This window comes from Lates calcarifer, linkage group LG1, assembly GCF_001640805.2.
Source record: "Lates calcarifer isolate ASB-BC8 linkage group LG1, TLL_Latcal_v3, whole genome shotgun sequence".
Lineage (NCBI taxonomy): Eukaryota > Metazoa > Chordata > Actinopteri > Centropomidae > Lates > Lates calcarifer.
This window is the reverse complement of record NC_066833.1, coordinates 11,917,752-11,940,977: the sequence shown is the minus strand read 5'-3', so window position 1 is coordinate 11,940,977 and position 23,226 is coordinate 11,917,752. Positions and strand designations below refer to the sequence as shown.

General features: G+C 39.8%; 1 protein-coding gene and 1 long non-coding RNA gene across 2 annotated transcripts; one reads left to right on the top strand and one right to left on the bottom strand.

Moving 5' to 3' along the window:
- Positions 1 to 614: 614 nt before the first annotated feature.
- On the bottom strand, positions 615 to 20,983 carry nxph2a (neurexophilin 2a). Its single transcript, XM_018681993.2, has 3 exons — positions 20,324 to 20,983; positions 20,054 to 20,203; positions 615 to 3,490 (listed from the first exon to the last, which is right to left on the bottom strand). Exons 2-3 carry the CDS (start codon positions 20,096 to 20,098, stop codon positions 2,744 to 2,746), a joined length of 792 nt encoding a protein of 263 aa, XP_018537509.1. The 5' UTR covers positions 20,099 to 20,203; positions 20,324 to 20,983; the 3' UTR covers positions 615 to 2,743.
- Positions 6,784 to 19,758, top strand: LOC127142396 (uncharacterized). The gene is made up of 3 exons (XR_007813090.1): positions 6,784 to 6,872; positions 9,716 to 12,326; positions 17,980 to 19,758. It is a non-coding gene; the product is annotated as an uncharacterized LOC127142396 (long non-coding RNA).
- Positions 20,984 to 23,226: the final 2,243 nt, after the last annotated feature.

The window sequence follows — 23,226 nt, the reverse complement described above, 5'->3', positions numbered from 1 at the left end:
CAGGTGAAAGAAAATACAATTTTTTGCCTTCCCACTGAATTTGCCTGTTGTTATTGTTGATTGTGTTAATCAGAGTGTTAAAGTAACAAACCTTTAACACTGTTGGTGAAGTAAATTGTTGCTCTGCATTTGTTTATCACTGGTGTTAATTGACAGATCAAGTTTATGGTATGACATGAGCAATTAGCTCATGTCATACCATAAACAAAAGACATTTATTATTTGAGTGTTTAATAATCAGTAAAATCACAACTAAAAACCAGGAAAAGTAAAATGTATGTTGACATTCCTCCTTAGTTTTCCAAGGATTTGGATGTGTGCAGCAGGAAAGCCTGGTGTGACTTGATGCCTAAGGAGTGGGTGCCTCACCCTGATCAGATAAGAGTAATGGAAGCGAATGAAAAGACCCCTGTCCCTGATGGCCACAGCAAAATGGATGTGCTCCCTGAGGTGTACCTCTGGTATCATCCACGCCTGTGGACACAGATTTATTGCCCATTAAAAAGCTACACTGAAATGTACCTCTTAAAATGGTGTGTTTATCCTGTTGAGAAGTCCTTATAGGAATGAAACGAGACAACTGTGAGCACCGACAGACTGGAGCTGACTCAGTGTGACAGTATGCTGTAAGCCAAGTTCAAATAAGGTTTAATGCCATAAAAACCTAAAATTCATCTTTACAATTTCAATTTAACAAAAGTAGCCCCCTATGAAATCAAATATTCCAAAATGAACATTTGTACTTACACTATACACACAGCAGCAGTGCTCTTATTCCTATTTTACAGGGGAAACTTTAAACAAGATTAAGCAAGCAATCTATAACTAGAAGCAATAAATATGACATCTATCTACATGATATCGCTGTACGAACACCAAAAATAAAGACCAGTATACTCGTTGATATATTTCTCTTGAAAAATTTGAATAAATTGACATCATTTACTCTGAAGCCATAATTAAACACGTTTAGTTTTAGAGTTACACAATAATACACAGCATTGTCACAAAGGAGTAGAAACTAAAACATCAACATAGATCAACTTGGATTTAGGTATTTCCTTATCATACACCTCTCCACATGTGTAATTTGACAAGATCATTTACAGCAGATGGGAAAAGACATGAGATACAGCAAATAAAATGACAGAAATGTGATTAGTTAGTGGCACATACCTTAGCCTAAAACCCCTGGATATGTGCACACAACACAACTCATGGCAGTTAATGCGTAGATGGTTTTCAACAAAACCTTTTTAAAATGGTTTTGTGATTGCTAAGTCAAAGCACATTACACCATTTACTATGAGACTGGATGTTATCCACTTTTACACAAAAGTTATTCAGTTTAAGCCTGCTGTACAACTGGGAAATGTCTGACATTTTCAAACTTAGTAGTCCCATTTCTCATTAAAATTCCAGACGGATTCTGTACCTTTTTTTTCTTTTTTCTTTTTCTTTTTTGCTTTTGCTTTTGGTTTCTCCACTCTTGGTCTTAGGTAAATGAAATTTCCCAGGCTAATTAAAGCCTATTAAAGACAGGTAATGTCAGGGCTTGTGGCAGGACCATGACAAAGTGCTGATAATTGTCTGCCAGACTCACTAAATCCACCTGTCCTGCAATTATCGCTCCCTCCCCCCCGCCTCTCCTGACACATTAATCCACTCCGGGGCTTGCACGGCAGGCTGATGCCTCAAAGTGCATCCTACAAACACAGATGTTGGATTTCAGGCTAGTTTAGCATACACATGCCTTGTGATGATGATAAAAACCAACGCATTTTAAGGGCCAAACAAGGTAGCAGCCAGGGTTATACATCGATGGGTACCTACATGTATGTGTAGTGATTTATGATCATGCTCTCAAGTTGCTTTTGGATTAGATTGTTGGATCAATTCATTTTGTCTTGAGCACTTACAATTGGGTTTAATGAATCAGTTCACTTTATTTTAGTCCCTACAAGAGACAGATAAGGGAGATAAAAGATTACGTTAATTATTAATTATTTGGAGCTACTTGAAAAAAATACCCTTTAATCAAACTAATCTGAAATAATGGACACTGTTCTGTCTGTGTTCTGTTAACAGGTACAAATGAATGTTAGCTCCACTTCAAAGACAATGAACAGATCATTTTGACTAATCAGTCAAGATGTAGCAACATTTCAAATGGGGAATATCTAATTTTGTGCCCTGTTGAATAACAATTCACATGTGTGGGAACTGTAATTATTAACGTGATTCAAAGTCTTGACATATTTCATCCAATAACTGACTGTTTAAATGAGATGTGGAAATTGTTTGATAATGCTTGCATCAGTGCAGCTCTGGTAGAGAGGCCAACTATACACTTCCAACAGAGAGGATGCTTGCCTATGGTCTAGCCTTGAAGAAAACATCTGTACCACATACTAATTATTCCTGTGGTTTACAGAGAACATGTGTTGTTGTGATGGGAAGGAGTCACCCAGGGTTGATAGCTAGCTCTGAATCCCAAGTCAACCCCTAAAACCAAGTCCCTAGATACCTAACTATCTGAAGTGTTAGAGCAGTGTACTGGTGCAGTCTATACAAAAGGTTAGTAATAACGTGCCAGATCCCTCCATTGTGTGTCCCATTTTAAGTTGCACCTCCTGCAACACATCTCAGGTATTTAGGTATTTCAGGACAACGAGCTTAGATGTTGACATTTACATTATTTGAAGATAAAATAGAAGGTTGATGCACAGTTACAACCACTAGGTCATCCTGTGGAGGAATAAGGTGTGTCACTATGGTAGTTGTAGTCAGGGCATACCTTCTGCACCAGTTTATAGTCTACACTGTAAAAGGCTATATAGATGCATATGACCTTAAAGGGTTTTGAGCACAGCCAGGACACGTGGCTCTGCGTCTGCTCATGATAGCACACCTTGGCTGGGTCATAGTTGCACAGGCCAGTCTTCTTGTTGCGGTCCGTCTTCTCATACTCAATGCGACAGTTGAATGATTTGGTGTCTTTGGTCTCCAGCGTGGACTGCTGGGCGATCTCAAACTCCACCACCTTGGAGGGCGGCACCAGGCTGACCGACACGTTCCCCTCACCTGTGGAGTTGTGGCGGAAGTAAACACTAAAAGTGCCATTCCCGTGATCCACAATCTTCCCTGTGATCAGCAGGTTGAGTTTGACAGTCTTGATGTTGGAGTGGAAGTCCCCCCACCCGAACATCTTTTTGAACTTGCCAGTCTTGACGATGGGCCTGCGTTTAGTTCTGGCCTGTGCACCCTGAACATCTGTCTGGTTAGATAACCAGTCCCAAAAGTCCTCCGTGTTCTGTAAATATGTTATTTCCCTCATGTTGCTCTTGAACCCGGGGGAGCCCCTGGCAAACAAACGCAGGGGGTTGAGGATCCGTGGACTGGCCCCCGTGGGAGAGATCCTCTGTTCATTATTACTGTCTCCCCACTCGATGAGCTCTGTGGCTCCTCCGTGCACCTTCCTGCATGTAACCTTCAGAAAAAACAGAGCACAGGTGGACAGAAAAAGAACATTAAGTGACACAGAACCCTTCTTTGCACTTAGAAACATTGAGTGTTTACTTTATCTTTTCAAGGGGAAAAAAAAACACTGATGCGCAGACTGTAATACATTTCTAGTTTTTTTTTTTTTTTTTTCAGAAATAGTATAGTAAGAGTATTTACACAGGCAGTGATACCTTTCACAGACAATAAATCTAGCACATAATACCATTAAATGCAACAAATAACAGCATTGTTCACACTGACTGACAACATATTTGTGGTGATTGCACTATAAAAATGCCACAGCAGTAGTTCAGCACTACAGATAAAGAACAGCACTTCAGCACTAAAGAGAAGGGGAAAAACCCCACCATGAACACAGAGCACCCACGTGTCAACTTTAAAGATTAATGATTTACTTTAGGAAACACTAAAACACAACAAAGGCACGTTTGGGAATAAATTTGCTTTGTTACTAAAGCTTTACAAAAAGTACTTCAAACAGAAGCTGCACTTCAGTCAGACTGCAGGAGGAGGAGTACGACTTTGGAAATATGACATTTTATTGGAAAACACAAGTTCAGGATGACCACTTGATTCCCTAGCAGAGTAGAATTTATGAAAAAAATCAAACTGTCTTTCTGAACATCCCGTACTTTAGAAAAAGTGATTTAAATACAATTCACTGCTGACAAGTGAGGATCACAGCTTTCATTTTATACACTGTGTCATGGACACTGGATCAAAATACTTGTGAATGGCCATTATCAATTCTTATAAGTGTTTAGTTTTACAAATGCATCCACATAACATAAAAATAATGCAAAATAGGTTTTTCCCAAAAGAAAATAAATGTAACAGGTATTATCTTCTCACTGAAGTCAAAAGAATAGTTCAACTTTATGAATATGCATGAGATCAATACCAGTCTGATCTCTGTATGGTAATGTAACTGTAGCCAGCAGACACTTAGCACAGCATAAAGACTGGAAAGAGGGGGAAACAGATAGCCTGGCTCTGTCCACAATTTGAAAGAAACTGCCCAGCAGCACATTTAATGCTCACAGATTTATGTTATATTTGGACTGGGCCAGGATAGCTTTCCCTTTGTTTCAAGTCTTTTTGCTAAGCTAAGCTAACTGGCTGCTGGCAAAAAAAGTATATTTCCCAAAATACTGAAATATTCTGTACTTCTTTGTAAATTCAAATATTAAATTTGCAGCAACAGTTTTTTAAAATCCACACAATTTATGACACGTTCAAAACATTTTCAGCATTTGACATTTAAAAGACGGTTCAACTTGACTTCACTATCACAGTAACAACACAATGAGCCTCACTTAAATCAGTGAACTTGCTACCACATGGTCTAAGTAAATGGCACAAAATGGCACAAATGTTTGAACGTGATGACATCTTTTTATACAATGTTAAGATGCTTTGTGTGGTATGTGTGGCTGAGATGATGCAGTGTGCAGAAGAGTGTAAATGGCATTGCTATAAATAGAGAATCATTTTGGCTGCACTGAAGAACTCCAACAGAGCTCATATTTGCATAAAGCCTCTAATATTTTAGGAGGACTTGTCAGATTACATGACAACTGAAAATCCCCTGAACTAAACATATGAGGCTGGTCTCAGATCAGTAATGCTATTCTTAGATTGCCTATGCATATGAACTTTGGCTTGTAATGGTTACCAACAATAAAATCGGCTTCCACAGTGTGGTAAAGTATGTGCTGAGTGCTAATCCAGATGCAGCAATGAACTATGATCCCTACTTGTACCTCAAAGCCTTTTAGCTTCAGGAGCGATTCCTGGTCCACTTCAGATAAAGCTCTAATAATTCACGGCAATAAGCTTAGCTAGTTTTATTAGTAATTAGTAGTGCTGGCTTTCCCCAGGCCCTGTTGGAGGGATCACTGAGAGAAGCAGATGTTGAAAGCACAGAGCAGCAGCGGTTTGAATTCTCACTGAGCTGCTGCGCACTACTAATTATAATTTTGCTGTAAGCCTCACTGAGGCACATGTGTACAAAGTTAACAAACTAGGTCTCTCTGCCGCAATTTGTTTTGTTATACTCACATTCTTATAAACCTTTCCACTTGATATGTGCTACATACATCTTAAGCTGTGCAATGTTGTGCTTTTCTTTACTACACTGCTCATGTCCCAGACAGTAGTAACACCTTAATGTAGTAAGCAGAAAGTAATGGCTATCTGGATATGTAATGTGAAATCAATGTGTCTCCAACGGACAGTGAGCCTGGCCCATCTATCACAATGCTTAATTAAGACAGTTGCTCCCTGTAAACATGGATGAATGAGGCAACACAGTAATAATGTCCCTCTGTGTAGCTCAACTCATCCACAGTCATTTAATCAACCAATTCCAGTGTCAGTATTCCCTGCTGATAGTGCCACTTAGTAATACCTTGTGTGAGCTCAGCTGTTTGATTTGATTAGACTATTACAACATCACAATAACAGGCAATGCCAAACATAAAATCTGCGGGACTGCAGGCTCCCAACAGGAACATTTCATTACTGCTGTGAACAAGGGAGACGTGGCACTCGTCTTCTCACCAGCCCGAGCTGTTATATCCGTTTCACATTGGGTGTCATGCTGCGCAGCTTCAGAGGTGAAACCAAATTTTGTCTTTCAGTGTAAATCTCAGGTGAGCTTTGTATAGGATGATTATAATGGAAATGAGAGAGGAGTTTAAGTATGATGAGCAACTGGGGAAATTGCTGTGACAACAAGGGGATCAGCAGAGGGATATCTAATACTTAAATGCCCCAAGAGAGATGAAGCACTGGGAACTTGAAAGCTTGCAATGACACACAGGCTTTGGTTTCTCTCTCTCTCGCTGTCTCCCTGCACACATGCAGCACCTACACACACACGAACACACTTCCTTCATTTAGGCGGAAGTGGTGTCTCTTAAAAACAGACTAAAGGAATCTGAGTTTTTTTTATATAACAAGACGCTTTGCAAAAAAAGGAGGCAAGGTCTGATGAAGGAGAATCTACAAAAGCTTAATTAAGATTTCTTAATCGGTGCTGCTGTGCTAGAGGCATTTCGGGGCGACTTGAAACAAGACATTATTATGATAATAACTGCAGACTTATGGAGCTGAAAACATCAGACCTCATTTCAGCAGCAAAAGGGAAAGTGACTAGTTGCAAATGTTGTGCATATGTCTGTGTGGTTTAGCTTCTTCCTTTTCCTGTAAGTCCTAAAAAAACACAGTGAGGTGCACAAACCTCACACCCACCAGCAGAGATATTACAGTTATATTCCTGAGCCGTCAATGGTATATCTGCCTTATAAAAGAGTATGCTTAGTGATGGAGCAATAAGCATTAAGGTGGGTGAATTATAACTGCTGTTAGTAATTTTAATGGATATCTATTATCATTACCAGTATGTGTGTAAATAGTGACACAAGTTTTTAATTTTCTGTAGCTGCTTATGGCTGATATTTCCAGTAAATATTCTGTATCTTCAAATATCAAGCTTAAAACATTTACAGTATTTCCTGAAACATCTAGACTATACATTATAAACACTCCATAGTTCATCTTCAGTTTGCAATATATAACTGTATATACTACACACATACCTCTGTCGCCTTAAGAGGCCATGCATTGCAGATTATTTTTTGCAAGAATAATGTATTTGTCTTGGATTCTGCTATTTTGCACTCTACTGTAGGGATTTTTAAGGCCAGTGTATAGTTAAAGTTGTAGTTATAATTTTACACTTGAAGATAAATCCTGATTTTCAAATTATCCAAAAGTAAATATGTTGGATCATTGGTCAGTTAAAGAGAGATTTTATACACAAAATTCTAATTTAAGTTCAATCTATCATGATTATTTTTTGCTTAGCAGTTGTTTAAGGCAAGCTAACCAATATAATATATTCACTTTAGTTTTAAATATTAAATTCGTTTTTACAAAAAGTTAATAAAAACTTGATCAATAAATAAAAAATGTGCCAAAAACCACTGGCTGACTGATCTTCCATATGAGGACAGGGCCAATATTATCTGCTAATTTTAGTTGACAGATTTATTGGTATGAACCTGTATATTTGCCTTCCAGACAGTACAGAGAGGTTTATTTTTTTCAACTGCAAAGCTGTATGTCCCACTTAACACGTCTTGGTCATATTAATTCATTAATAACCAAATTTAAGAGCTCTATATCAGAAATAATTGTTTTCTCATTCATGTAAAAAATTAATATTGGCCATAGTCTGATTTTTTAAACTCTCAAATGTCTATCAATATTAGCATCAACAAAAAGTGTTCACACTGTATCTCGTAAATTTCTCGTAATCATCAGTGTACAGTTGTATGCAAAAGTAAATGCGAACCCTGAGGCAAACAGATGTTATTGAACTGCTGCTATTTCATGAACTTAGTGAAAATTAAACTTACGTAATTGTGGCATATGCTAAACTTTGGGCATTCTTCTTGTAAAACACTCAGAACTGAACTCAGTAGGCCTTAATTGGCTTATTAGAAATTGTCAGCTGATGTCACCTCCAGAGTTGATAAATTCTCTAACTTCAAACCTTGTTGTAGCTCAGCCACCAATGGGCTCTCCTGAGCAACTGAGTGAGGATCTGTAACTGAAGCAAATTGATGCCTACAAAGCAAGAGAGGTTTTAAAAAGATATCAAAGCAATTCCATCTTTAAATTTCCACTGTCCAAAATGTCATTAAGAAATGGCAGTTGAGGGGAACTTTGAAAATCAAGACAATAGCTGGAAAACCAAGAAAACTTTCAGATAAAACTGCACATCTGTTGGGCAGAAAGGTAAAGCAATACCTCCATATGACTGCAGAGGAGCTGCAGGAAGATTTAGCTGATACAGGAGTGGTGGTGCACCATTCCTCTGTGCAGCATAGGAACACAAACAGGGTCTACATGGAAGAGTTATCAGAGGGAAACCTTACCTGTAACCTCATCACCAATGTCAGCGTCTGGAGAATGCAAACAAAGCAACATCAGGCCAGAGTCATTGTGGAAACAAGCGCTGTGGATGGATGAAGTTGAAATTCACCTCCTTAGCCAAAGTCACCAAAGGTGTGTTGAGAAAAACAGGAGCAGCATTTGATGAAAAAAAGAACAACTTGCCAACTTTGGCAGTCAGTGACACAGGAAACATTGCACGGATAGAGGGAAGAATGGATTTCACCATTTATCAGCAAATTCTGAATGCAAATGTCCTGCAGCTAGTCAAGAAAACAACAGGGCAATGATCTAAAGCCAGCCTAAAAATGCACCGTCAATCACTTTAAGAAACACAAGCTCAAGCTTTTAGCCGTCACAGTCCCCTGACTTCATCAGCATCATTGAAAATTTGAGCGTGGATCTTGAACATGCTGTGAGTGCAAAGCAGCCTAAAAATACCGCATAACTTGAAGTGATCTGCAGGAAGCATTGGTTAAAATTCCTAAATCAAGACTAGAGAGACTCTTGGCTGGCTACAAAAGGCAATTGCAAAGAGGTGGTGTCTGCCAAAGAGGACATTACTAAGTACTGACTCAATAGGGTGCCTGACATGAAAAAATAACAGCACTGTTTTTAATGTCTGTTTGTTGTAGGGGTTGTATGTACCTCTTTTCACTTAAAAACTCAACAAAATGTGCAATATGCCAGAGGGTGCCCAAACCTTTGCATACAAGTGTGTATGTCAGCCTGAAAGCTGGGAAACTGAGATTTGGAAAGTTTACCCTCTACCCTCTAGTGCTATGCACTAGTCTAGGTGGCACTGACAGGCCATTCCCTCCTATATCAGAGGAGAAAAATGCATGTGTCATTTATACTTGAGGCAGGGTTGAGTAAATTACCTATACATCTCCAACCTTTTATTTATTACTTACTTGTTTCATGAGCAATTAGTCCTCTGGATCTTTTTGTCACATCCTTTTATGTGTGTCAGAAGTTAATTCATGGCTGAGTGAAACTCTACATAGGTGCACCTTGGTTGTAGGATTAACCGAAATTCATTTGTTAACCACAGAAAGGCTTCAAAATGAGGTATTTTAGCGTTATTAGGTGGTATGCATGGTTTTCCTTTCCATTTTCTCGTTTTCCCGAACCTGCTTCTGTGTATTTTTAGTATGTATTTGCATGAAACTAACTATATTTGCAACTTTTTAAATTCATGTCTTTACTGTCATTTTTGCATCTCAAGGACATCCCTGGCTGAATGACGGATGGACAAAGCATGCACAAATGTCACCAGAATAGCACAATGATCTTTGATTTAATGGTGTGTAAATCAGCACTATCCAGAAGTATTAGTGGAACTTAAATATTGACAGTGGTCTGAGCAACAGCAAGCCACACACTGAGTCAGGATGAATCAGCCTCGACATTCATCTGTAATGAGCATTATGGAGCTGGCCGTCTGCTTGTCCCGTGGGTAGACATATCTTTTAGAGGCCTGACATAAAGGTAATTGCCACAGTGACCAGAACTAGCCTCTAGAAAGTTATTAAGAAGCCAGTGACATCTGGCTTCTGGATCATCTGAAGAGATGCTGTTAAAATGCATTTGCAGTGAGCAGCCGGCGACATTGTGCTGGGCTGTGATGGGTTCTGTGCCGCGGGCAAGGCTACAGTACTGTTTTGATGGCGCCAATGGAATCTGATGGAGTCTCTCTAAACCTGACACAGTTGACTTGTGTGGCCCCCACTCATGATCTTAGATCTGCTATCCTGTTTCTTTTTGTCTCTTTTCTGGTTCTGTGTGAGAGCCTCTGCATCATCTTCATTACCGAGTTCCTTGTGTCTATGAGCTAAAATAATCTGTTTTTGAGCCATAGCTGATTTTTTTCCAGCACATAAGGCTGGGATATGTGTCTGGGGAAAATTGGTTTCAGGCATCTTTCTCACAATAAACAAAATGGGCAATTAACCTGCTCATCAGTGCAAGCAGAGCAGTTCCAATGATGCACTCCACTGTTCTTCATGGATTTATCTGTGCAAATTGACCTCACTTTGGTGGTGCAATTCATTTCTCTGCTAATTTTCTGTGTCTGAAGCTTCATTAACTTGATGCGCTTCTACGTAGTAAAAATCTGGATGTCCCACGGAAATTACGCCGGCTTCACCACTGCCTCTCGTAATACTTCCCCTGCACCATTGCAACGCAACACCTGCCATATTAGAGCTGCTCAGCCAGTGCTGCTAGCATTAGACCACAGATTGTTGCAGAGCTGGATTGACTGCAGCCTCTTGCTTTCAAGCATCTAACATGACAAGCCGCTCCACTCACATTAAAACCATTCTCAGCCTGCAATCCCCTTGCCCCTAGTCCTTCCCCAGCCATCCACCTGATGTTACGGGGCAAATCATTTGTAATGATTCACACCCAGAGCCGGTTCCAGGAGAGAAGGCCCTGGAGGCGCTTAGGCAGCGCAGAGCGAGAGTCTACACGCTGCTGAAGAATAGATTGGTGCTCTGATCACTGGAACAGCCTCACGCTCCAGAGCCATCACTTTTAATCAGAGGCTGTCCAGGGAAACACATGGCAGGTGCTTCAGCACTGTGGTGGATCGCAGCAAATCCGCACCAGGGGCACCTTACCAATCACAGAAGGCTACGGTTAGGCATGCATGTGTGTGTTTGTGTGGGTGAGTGCGCGCATATAGCATATCTACTCCCCTCTAGTATAATCCTTTAGGCCATTACCACCTGACCTCTTTGAGAATGAGACAGACTACAGCCCCTAATATCTTAACACTCCTGCTTAAGACCCCATATTGAATTTGTGACTTAAATCATCATCTACATACATGAGATTATTTATGGTACATATTGAGACCAGCCATGATCTAATGACCAATTTCATTGTATTTGGAGCCTACCAAGGGTGGAATGTATTTATTTTCTTATTACATGTTTTGATATAATACATCATATATGCAGCACTATTTTTATGTGGTTGTGTAGTTGTCATGCCAATCTCAAAAGGCCTAAAAACTCCTGTTTCCACCTTCCCATATTTACACCAGCTCAGCGTCTGACTGTCTAAGTATTTTGTGCAGGTGTTGATGGTGACAGGAGAAGGAATGACAAGCTTAAAAAAAAACATGATGCTGATGTTTTCATTACTATAATCCCAGCAGTATCACCAGTTCTCTATCTCCACAGTCCCTCGCTCCTGCTGTTGACAGATATGCTGGAAAAATGTCAAGAGCGTGCATCACATCATTGTCATGAAACATAGAATGCAACAAATGTGTTAACATTATCAAGATGCTCAGGTGGAGGGGTGGGGAGGCATCCATTATTAGAGTGAATGACATTAAAAACATCATTCCACTTTGGGGTATGAGCACATACTGAATAATAATTGTGCAAATTTGGTTTCTTTAGCCAAAATTATTTCATGGCAAGAAAAAATATGATGCATGTGACTGCAGATTATGACTAGAAACGATGTGCTGCTCAGTGTCGAGAACTACATTTTCCTACAGAACCACAAAAGTACTAGTCTAGGGTGTGTAATGTTTGACACAGTCTAATGCAAGCCTAAGAATCAAACAGGCGAATGTAAATATGTAGTGTAAATTAAAAAAAATAGATTCTACAGTTTTTTGTAACACTTCATTTTAAGTGTCCCTGTTTAGCATTTAGACAATTAATACCTGATTTAGAAAATAGCCAAACATAGTTGTCAGCACAGATAAAGCATAAGGACATTTTTAAATGTAAATATTGACACTGTATCTCTACCACTTCTAGTGCGGTTGATCTGATGCTGGCCCTGACCTTTGACCTCTCTCATGGAGAATTATAGTGAGTAACTTTAACTCCTTTCCACTTCCCTCCTCAAGAAATTGTAAATATGCAGACTGCTTGAGTTCTAAATGGAGAGTCACTGTCCACTCAAGTCCTATTTTATTATGACACATACAAATATGGTCCCATTGAGCTCTTATAGAGTCTTAAAGTGTATTAAACTAAAATTAACTATGTTTGGAAGCCTGGTTTTGCACACATGTTGTGGCAAAATATTATCTGACTGCTCACGATGTCACTCCAGGCTGCTCGCATCCTATGATTAGCATAAATTATAGCACATAACATTACCCTCCTGTGGCTAGCATAAATCATATGATGTGAGTAATTAGTCATGTTTATAATGTCAGTGTTTCTCTATTCTTGCTCAATCACACAAGGTCCTCTTTTCCTCTGCTGCTTCTTCTGCTCCCAGCAACTGACACTGACTGAAATGATGTCTCACCTCACCTCAGTTTTTTTGCACTTTGACAGACTTTTGTATTGATGTTTGCCTGGGTCTTCATATTGAAGCATTTGGTATCATTAGAGAGCATTTCCCTACAGGAAGCAATACACTAAACTGTGAAAATCACACACAATTACCTCTCCTGCAGTGTAGAAGCTGTCAAGACAGACTTGCAGAAACGTGCCTCAGTGTTTCTTAATAAATGGAACAAATTACAAGAATTTATACTGCTGTTAGCACCAACCTTGCTGACACACTTGTTTGGATTTTAATGTGTGGCACAGTGGCATTCCTACCATCTCTCAAAGTACCACATATATGTAGTGACCTGCCATTTTATATGAAGTATCATAGAAACTAGTCTAAAGTCATTTTCAGGGTTACTTGTAACCTCTATCAAATTTTTTTAGTCTAATAGAAATCTGTTAAACTCAAAGTTTCCATTAGTGCACTGCAGAGCAACCCAGTGTCAAAAACATAATCTTAAAAGAGAGCCAGTACATCGCTTGTGTAAACCAACCACAACTTATAGGGAACTGCATTGGAAGCAGATCTAAGGCCTGATGCACCAAACCAGTGTAAATATCACACAACACAGCACAGCACAGCACAGTTTTTGTATTATTGCTTCAATATTAAAGCCAGATTGCCCTTATTCACTTTCAGGCAGCAGGAAGTGAAAGATGATTGTAGTATCATTTACACTGTCAACTACAAGCTTGTGAATGTGTTTTATCTCATTTGAGCTAAAAATAAATAAATAAATAAATAAATACACCTTTTTTTCCTGTATTGAGGTGAAAAGGTTTTTGAAGGCCAAGTTTTTATTTTGAAGCTGCCAATAGTTGTGCTGTTGAATTGTTGCATCTTTTAAATTAAATTCTAAATGGGACCTCTCATTATGCTCCAAAAGTGTTTCAGCCATAGTGCACGTCTCAGGATAGGTTTATGGGACTGTGAAACTGTCAGCTAAAACTCATCTCATTACTGAACAGTGATGAAGTTACATACAAATACTTTAGTTTATGCAGCAGAACTGCCACAGTGTTTTTTTCATCATATTATAATTATTATAATTAATAATAGGATAACTGATTACTATTACAGATACATCAATATGTAAGCAGCATTTCAATGCTGGTCAAGAGAGAGCTGATAAACTATTAAATATGTATTGCATAGTGTATATATATATATATATATATATATATATATATAAAATCTTAATCTGCAAGGTAACCTTTAACTATAGCTAAGTACAATATTTGCTTCATAGGCAGCAATATTACCAAAGCTCAAGTAAAATACAAGTACTGTTAAATGTAATTACATTCCACAGCTGTTTGCAGCTGTTTAAAACAAGAGGCTCAAAATATAAATTTAACAGCTGTAGAAATTCTAGGATGTCTGGAAATGAAGAATTTATTTACACACTTAAGTAACTCTGACAAAGGAAAGACATTTTTGTGAATATTTACTGTTGAAAATCAATAATAATAAATAAATCATCAACCTAGTTGCAATTTAAAATAATGCACCTCCCGCCAGTTTGTAAGTTAACAGCAGGACATAACTGACATGTTATCTCTCACCTACATCAATGTCAAGGCCCAGGAGGTGAACGTGGGATGTGAGTGAATGTGGGAAATTTAGATGCATTGATGATGTCAGGTGTTCAGAAAGTGTTAACAAAGATCCCACCAGGAGAGAAGAAGCAGAGCAAATGAAGGCTCTGGGACGAAAGCCTCCAGGTAATCTGGATACTTGTGTTATCTCAGCACCTGCCACATGTGACAGCAGCAAAGCCCTGAACACTTCACTTTTAGGCAGGCGTTACCTTTCAACGCATCATCAGTTTCATAATCCCCTTACATGGTCAAAGCACCATCTCCTGTGCTGGCTCCTGACACCTGCAGCACACCTCTGTATGTCTGATAGCAGGGATTCAGGAGGATAATACCACGAAGCACGTGGGGCTCAGTGTAATTATCATTCTCCTGACCCGTTTCTAACACTTTCTACTTTGTACAACAATGGTATTCGTGCTTGTAAAACTCCTCAGCTAATATTTGAAGAGACATGGCACGTTATTCTTAAATTAATACTTCAGGGTGCTGGTTTTAGTTTTTCTTCTTTCATCTCAGGAAGACATAATTTAAATGTTTGTCTCACTGGGTTTTTTTTTTTATTAACATCTTTTGGTCAATTTTGTGTTTTCGTCTCCTCAAATCCGCGCTGCAACTGTGAGTGTTTTATTCAAAAATGTGTTTGCTTGATTTGCTCAGACGTGCGTCCACTAAATTTGACAGAGCAAATGTTTCCATTCTCAAAGCAGATTGGGCCGCAGCTGATTTCACAGAAACAGCTCCCTTTGAAGAAGAAACGTTCCCTCCTTTTTCTTTGAGTAGCTGTGAAGACAGGTACTTCACAAGAAATATACAAAGACAGAGGGGAGCTGACAGTGCTTTGTTAGGGCTGAAAATGACAAGCTGAAGAGAGAGGCCTCAAAGCCTGGAGGCAGAGGAGGAAATGCAAAACTGAGAATAATCAGAAAAGAGATTTATTGTACTATTCTAAAGCTGTCACACCTTTCCTTTTACAGGAAAGCAACGCAGTTTTAATTAAAGAGGTCAATCATTTTCCTGCACTCCGACATGTAGTGTGATTGCCTTTTCCAAGAACCAACCAGGTGGTAATTAAGAACTTCATGTGTCAGAGTGGTTGAGAAATATGAAAGTGTTCAAAGGCTAAAACTTTGCTGCTGTGCCTGCTGGAGTGGTGGTTTTGTGTGATTACGCAGCTTATATGAGTTTGGTAGTTCAAACATAAATGGAGAACTCACAGCTATGACAGCAAAAATAACAACTTTTGAACAATATTCAATTGAATATAAGAAAACGTGATGCCACAATTCCTCAGATGATATTCTATCATCCACACACAATTTAGATAAAATACCCGCCGTATATGAACCAATCTCTAACATTTTGTTTTGTTGCAGCATAGCAGTAAAAAGCAAAGCAGACAGTAAAAAAGCAGCTAAACATCCAGGTTGTGCATCAGAGTGTGCTGGATGTCTCTGACCCTGCAGAGCTGTAATGACAATGCTATAAGGTAGCAGAGCCTCCAGATCTAACACCGCCTCAGGCTGCACATCACTCCATAAAAATTCATAGCTGTGGACCAAGATCAGGAGACTCAACATCGTATTAAACATAATGTTTCCTGCACCAGAGCCACCAGAAGCGGGTGTGACTTGCTTTTTAGAAAGCTGCCCAGCACTTCACAAAAGAAGCTTGGGGAAAGTAATCGTGCTGCTCATAATTGTTTTACTTAAATCTTTAATGGTCCATCCAACAGCCAGATTAGGGTTATTGTCGATGCAAAGGGCAATTGTGTCACACCTATCAATCACTGGGAGCTTTGTTTTCTTCATTTCAGGGCCTTTTTCATAGATTTATTGCCAGTAAACACACAATTATGATTGATGATTGGAAAAGGAATAGGTTCCAGGGCTCAATACAGTCAACACAACCTGTGGTGGCTGCAAGCTACATTTGAGGGATTTAACCCGCAGGAACGACAACCTTTCCTTCAGAGGTCCGAGACAACATACAGGCGGAGGACTGTAAATGCCACAGACAGTATTGTTTATGACGGATTATCTAGTCAAGCCTTCTGGCTGGAAAGATTGTGACCCCAATACGAGCACAGATACACATCAGTACCATGTAAGCTCCAAAATGATTCCTGGAAGGCAGCACATGCATACAAGACCCCTTCACTCTGTCAATCCATGTTTAATCACTTCCACAGAAATTTCTACTGGTCTGCCTGACATTTTCTCTCATATTTTTTCTCTCTCTCCCCACCCAATTTCTCTGGTGGGTTTTTGAAGACTTAAGTTCCACTCTTTTTTTGCCTCTCTCTTCCTCTCTCTCTTTCTTACAAGGCAAATCCTGGGAGAGGTTGATGTGAAGACCAGGCAGAGCAGGGATGTGAAGAATATAAACACAATTTTTTTTATTGTCCAGAGGGAAAGGGAGGGTGCAGGGGGTTGGGCGGTGGGGTCTGTAAAAGAGACGAGGACCTTATCACAGCCCAGCAGCTCTGTAATTCGCCGCCATGATAAAGTGGCAGCGCGGAAAACCTTACAAGGCTGGCACAATCCAAAGACGGATTAGGTTTTTCTGACATAAGCTTCCTGAAAAACTAATCAATCAGCCCATGCAGTATTATCAGAAGCGTGAGATTAAAGCACTGCTCCTAATCCCCCAACTGTACATTTTATTACACTTCCCAGTGTTAGTTGCCTTTAAATATACAATAAATAAATAATAAAACCAAACCTAATTGAGCATGGGGAAGGGGAAAAGGGTTAAAGAGCCCTTAGAGAGGGAATTTATGTAGAATTTGTGTTTTGTTATGAAGACAGGGATAAAACTGTTGTCCTTGCCAGAGCCCTTTTTGACTTTGAATAGAGCCTCACTGTCTCACTCCAGCACTGCAGAGAAGAAAATGCAAGTGGGGGAAAAAAATCCTCTGGCAGAATTTTACAACAATATTAGCATCTAAAAATGAGCCAATCCAAGTTCACATCCTACTTTCTTCTAAGTATTTTCTAGTGACAGTGATGGAGGAGATAAATTATGAAGTAACTAGATGTAATAAATAATACGTGTTTAAATTAATGCTAATTCCTTTGAGAAATGACTTGTAATCCCTTAAATCAGTGCACATCAAAGTTGCAGGGATGAACTCCCAAGCATGTAGGGGATTCAGAGGACAAGACACATTCAGCTTACTAAGCAACCAACTAAGCTTTGTCTCTTTAATGCGTCACACCCTTCTTTCAAGATGCTTGCTCCTTTCCTGCTCAGTCCAACCCTCAGCGGTGTTCATGATAACTGAGAATGTAGCCGTACTTTTAATACCAACTCTCTTGGTGTCGACCACATAGATGTTTTTGTTATGACATAATATTACCAAAGAGCTCTGAGCCCAGCAATAAGATACAAAGGTGTGATAGACTTTGTCAATGTCTTCTCACACTTAATCCCAACCCGTGTTAAAAAAGACACTTTCCCCTGCATGCAATCTGTGGAAAAGAGGCAGGGCAGGACAGGCAGAGGGAGATGCCAGAGAGCAGGGCTCTCAAGTATGTTTTATCATCATCTACATTGTTCTCTTGTCATTGCGCAGAGGATAACTGCAGCAGATGTCACAAGGAAGAATGGATTCTCCCAGGATGGCTTTGACCCTCTTATTTGTCTCTGGGGTGCAGCGCAGATGCTGGGGCTGGGGTTACATTTTCAACATTTGATTCATGTTTTGAGTGTATTCTGTATGAGTGTGTATGAGGATGCAAGAGGGAGAAATGTGTTTGTGTTTTGAGTTCTTATTTTAGAATGATTTGGCCATTGTTCCAGACACTGAGTAAAATAAGAAATGTAGTGGTGCAGTTGCCTGAGGTGCATCCTGTGACACCATATGATGCCCTGGTTTGATATCTGGCCTTGCTGCTTTGTCCCATGTCATCCCAAAGCATCCTCCCAGTTCCTCTTAAACTATCCGAAGAAGCAGATATACTACAATAACACAAATATTGTTTGCAGCTCAAGAAGTTTTGGAGCTCATCTCTCATGCTTTCACTGAGTGCCAACCTGGTATTTAAGCATTCTTTACCCTATGGAGGATGGAAGAATATTGATAAGGGCCAATATGTTCCCAGTCAGACAGTGGTGGGTCTGCTGGGAGGGTAGCCACCGAGGCATATGAAGAGAGGCTCTCCAGGGAGGCAGCCTGTCCCCTTCTCTCCCTCTCTCTCTCTCTCTCTCTCTGGAGGCAGAGCTCCCAATAGGCATAAGGCTGATTACAACAGCAGCCAGAGCAGACAGCACTTTGCTGCTCCATCTGCACAGTTCAAGGCTATCTTTAAAGAAGCCCTCTTTGAGGATAGCACAGATGTGAAGAACTTCTTCAATCACATGGCATTTTCTGTTCAGGTCTGATCACAGCAAGAGCCCCAAAAGCAAGGATGATCACAATAAAACCTACACTATTCAACTAGGGGACAACATCAGCAACTGTTGATAAAAAAAGGGGGAAAAAAAACTTTATATTTCCCTAAAGCTTATGATCTTTCTTTGGAGAGCTTACTCTTGTAATAAAAACAGATTTAGACTGCAGAAAGATTATGTCCAGAAGCTTAAGACAATCAGTCTCTGGTAAATACTAAATCATTTCTAGTGTATTCACAGGGACTTACGATTTCATCATATTGTGTAAGTTATCAAGGAGGAACATGCGCAGGCCTTGAAAACCTGTGAATACTGCAATTTTCACCTATTGTTCTCCCCTTTTATTTTATTTTTTATTCTAGCCCCAATTTTAGTACGACAGTGACACTTCCGCGTATCGGAGGTTCAAGACAGAGGTCAAGCCTTATTCATGCCCAGAAGCTAAATAAATTAGAATGATTGCCAACCACAAAAATGCATTCGATAGGCTACAGCTGAATAAATGAAGAGGTAGATTATTGGTTTTGTTGAGCCATAAGGGACAGATGCATGATACCATGTACATAACATAAATGATGAAAAAAACAAATGGAAATAAACTATAAACTTTGCAAGCTGGCACATCAGTAAATATGAGTTTATATTATAGTAAACTGATTTTTGTAACCACTTTAATTAAACTTCTCAATTAAGAGGTGCTGCATTGTTAATTATAAACTATAGTAATACTCATTAACTACGAATGTAATGTAAATGTTTTGTATATTGTACAAATATACATGTAATTTATTTCTGTCTGAATGAGAACGCTGAATGTGCTAAGAAAAGTCACAATGCCAAATAAGAAGTTAAATCAGATGCTATTAATTAACTGCATATTGTATAGTCAATATATTATGGCTGTTGACAAAGCATGAGTCCATACTGCAAAATTAAATGCTGTCAGCTGGAATAAAAACTATTATTTTTGTTTTTAAAATATTGTAACAAGGCTACAGAAATTAAACACATCACAGTGTCTGTGGATCTGTGGAGGAATGCTCTGTTTTAAAGAATATTAAGAATTCAGGTTCATTAAGATAAATAGAGACAAATTTGCTGCTGATGGCGTTGCGTTGACTAAAATGTTCTACCGGGAATTTATTTTACTGTAATGTGGCATTGTGTGCGGACGGATGAATCTTGTATTGTGTGAAAGCCTTTAGACCCACTTGTCCATGTTTTATCCGCTGGCATTCAGTCATCTCAAAGCTCACCTGGTGCAGGAGGAAAAGAAACAGGACCGTTTGCAGTGCACTCATCTTCAATGACTTCTCGACTTATTCAAGATGAGCGGCGCTTAAACCCCCTCTGGAAGATTTGGAGAGAGGCAGACGCACATGCCGCTGAAACATCGCTGTGATCACCTGCGAGAAAGATTCACGATGTTAAATCACTTCAACCCCCTTGTGGTTAATTTTGGATGGGGCCGCAAAGACGGGACATTTGAATCTTATCCCACAAGAAAATAATGAACTTTTCCTTACCGTTTTGCAAAGGCAATACCTCACTTAGTTGGGTAAGGCGACCGGAATCATCGTTGTTCAATCCACTTATCGGGAAGAGTCCTAAAATCCTCTCAAAGCGTCTCCGTCTATCGGGATGTTGAGTGAATTTTCCTGGAGTAGCTGGGACTCTTGGATTTTTCTACAAACAAGGTCTACATTCAGCGGCTCAGTTGCAACAACACTCCTCTAAGTTGCGAATCAAGCCAAAACCGAAATAAACTGTGCTATATTTTCCCCTACTCAATCCGGAGCAATGTTATTAATAAGATGTCGATGCACGCGTTAAAGTACAGCCAAGTGAGCCCGTATCCCAGTGGCAGGACTGCAGTCAGTGAGACAGCTGTCCGCTCGCTGTGCGCTCTCCTCAGCTCTACTTCAGTGCGCAAAATCCACCGCTGTGCGTCTGAAGACTCCAAGGTCGGCGCGCATCAGTGCCGAGTCAGACCTAAAGATCTACTTCTGAAGTCTTACTCTCTCCATCTAGGAGACAAGTAAGAGCCTTGATGTCACTGTTATCAAGGTTTTGCTCAGCCACACGTCCACGTTTTTAACCCTTTAAAAGCTTGGACGTGTAATCTCACTTGTGCAACTGGTTTTCATTGTGTTTACCATGGTTGTGATGAATGGATGTTTGGGCACATTAGAGTAAATGCGACCATGGTTTCGCTGCGCATTGACAGATGTTCTTGGAGATCTGAAGAATGTATACACAACTTTGACACAACACCTTTTAAAAATTATTTAAATCGGTGCAGTAATGGCTTCCATCTTGCAAACACAATCATATTGACATGGGTGTTTGAATCATGCAAGTAAAAACACAAGTGGTGAGAAATGTTTATTCATCTGAGAACTGGCTGACGCAGCAGTCCTAACCACACAGTACAGACAGCAAAAGGTCAGAAGTTGGCTGTGGCTGTACAAAGGCAACAGGGTTTTCTACTGTGGACAAGGCTGCTATTAGGGATTTACGTGACTTTGGCACCACCATGTGGTAACAGCTAAGAGTCTCACTTTGCAGAGAAGACAGTAGTTTGCAGTGAGCAGATGAAACGGTTAATGAATCCATACTTAAAACTTCAGTTTACATCTGACAGTTTAAACAGTCTTATTTATGTCATGTGCTGAATGTTTGTAAGAGTAATGAATGTGAACTTTCTCTACCTCCAAGCTTTAATGACTGTGGCTACAGACTGGCAATTGAAGGCTTGTGGTTAGAGACAATGATGCAATATAGCATAAAGGTGAAACAATGAAACACAAGAAGAGCAGTTCAGGACAAAATGTTGCTGAGTAAACCACTGAGCCAGTATCAGTTCAGTGTGCAGGTATCTCCTTACTGTTTCTTTCTTTCCTATGCTGCAGTAGACTTCCGGTGGCAACACTTTACTTGAAAATAATAACTGGGCGCTGGTGTGTAAAATGATAATATGTAGATAACAATATAGTAAGACACACTTGTAATAATAGGACTTCATAAGCATTATACTTGTTGATAAATAGTGATTTTCTTTGTATATGGTTTGTGAACTATTCCTTGGAATACAAAGGAAATCAAGATTTGTTGTGCTATATGTAACCAAAACTTTAATTGGTAGTAATAAGTGAATTCAACGAGCTGAGGACTGGAGTGTTCCTCAAACCACCAGCTTTCACAGACATGCTCATCAATGTGCAGCGTTTGGTTAACTTCACTTCTCTTCAGGTGAAAGGTTGTGAGAGTATGCTGAACAATGAGCCTCTAATGAGTCAACTGAGGGGAGGGGGCTTCGATCTCATGCTTACAGACCCCTTCCTTCCCTGCGGCCCCATCCTGGCTCGTGTACTTTCCATCCCAGCTGTTTATTTCCTGCGTGGACTTCCATGTGAGCTGGATCTAAAGGCTAACCAGTGCCTTCTCCTGCCTTCTTATGTTTCTGTGTTCTTCTCTGGTAATACAGGCACCATGACCTTCCCAGAGAGAGTCAAAAACATGATCATGTCTTTTGTGGAGTCCTATATGTGCAAAATAATCTATGTCCACTTTGATGACCTGGTCAGCAGGTATTTTGGAGACAACATGACCTATAAGGACCTTGTTAGTCATGGTGCTATCTGGCTTCTCAGATACGACTTTACTTTTGAATGGCCCAGGCCTGTCATGCCAAATATGGTTTTTATTGGAGGTATCAACTGTGCAAAGAAAGCTCCTCTGCCAGTGGTGAGTATGTGCATGCATTAAAATGCATTAGAAGAAGAATGCAATAATCAAGTGTTGACTCAGGCTAAAGCAAACCCCTTAAACTTTGATGTCACAAGAACTGGCAAAAAAAACACAAAAAAACTAATGTTGAATATGAAAGCCATTACTGAGTGCTGGATGAGTGCCAGTGTTGTTCCATGTCTGCCTGATGTGACCCTCTCAAATGTGTGTGCTTTCATTGGCCCATATTAAAAGTATAGATACAGATAGACAGGAGAAAGATATGTTTTTTAGAAGAATGGCTCTTAACTGTACCCACATTTAGTCTGACATTACTTGAGTCAAAGCAGGAGGTGAAAGAGAGGGGAATGTATACAGGGCTTGCTAGGTATGCACTTATATTTATCAACTTTTTTCCACCTAGCATAAATATGAAAACCACACCACCTGTAAACTGCAAACCCCACCCCACAGTCTTTACTTCACAGCTGACACACCCACTGTCCTGAACTCTAAACAGACTGCCACTAACCTTTCATATGTACTGGATCTCAGCCAGCAGGACTAAGGGAGAGAGTAGAAATATATATCTCTATATAGCATTGCAGTAGCTTGCTGAAGAAACAAAGTCCTTCCTTGTGTTCCATGTTACAATCCTGTTTTTGATTGACAATGATAAGAACTATGTAGCATTTAGGGC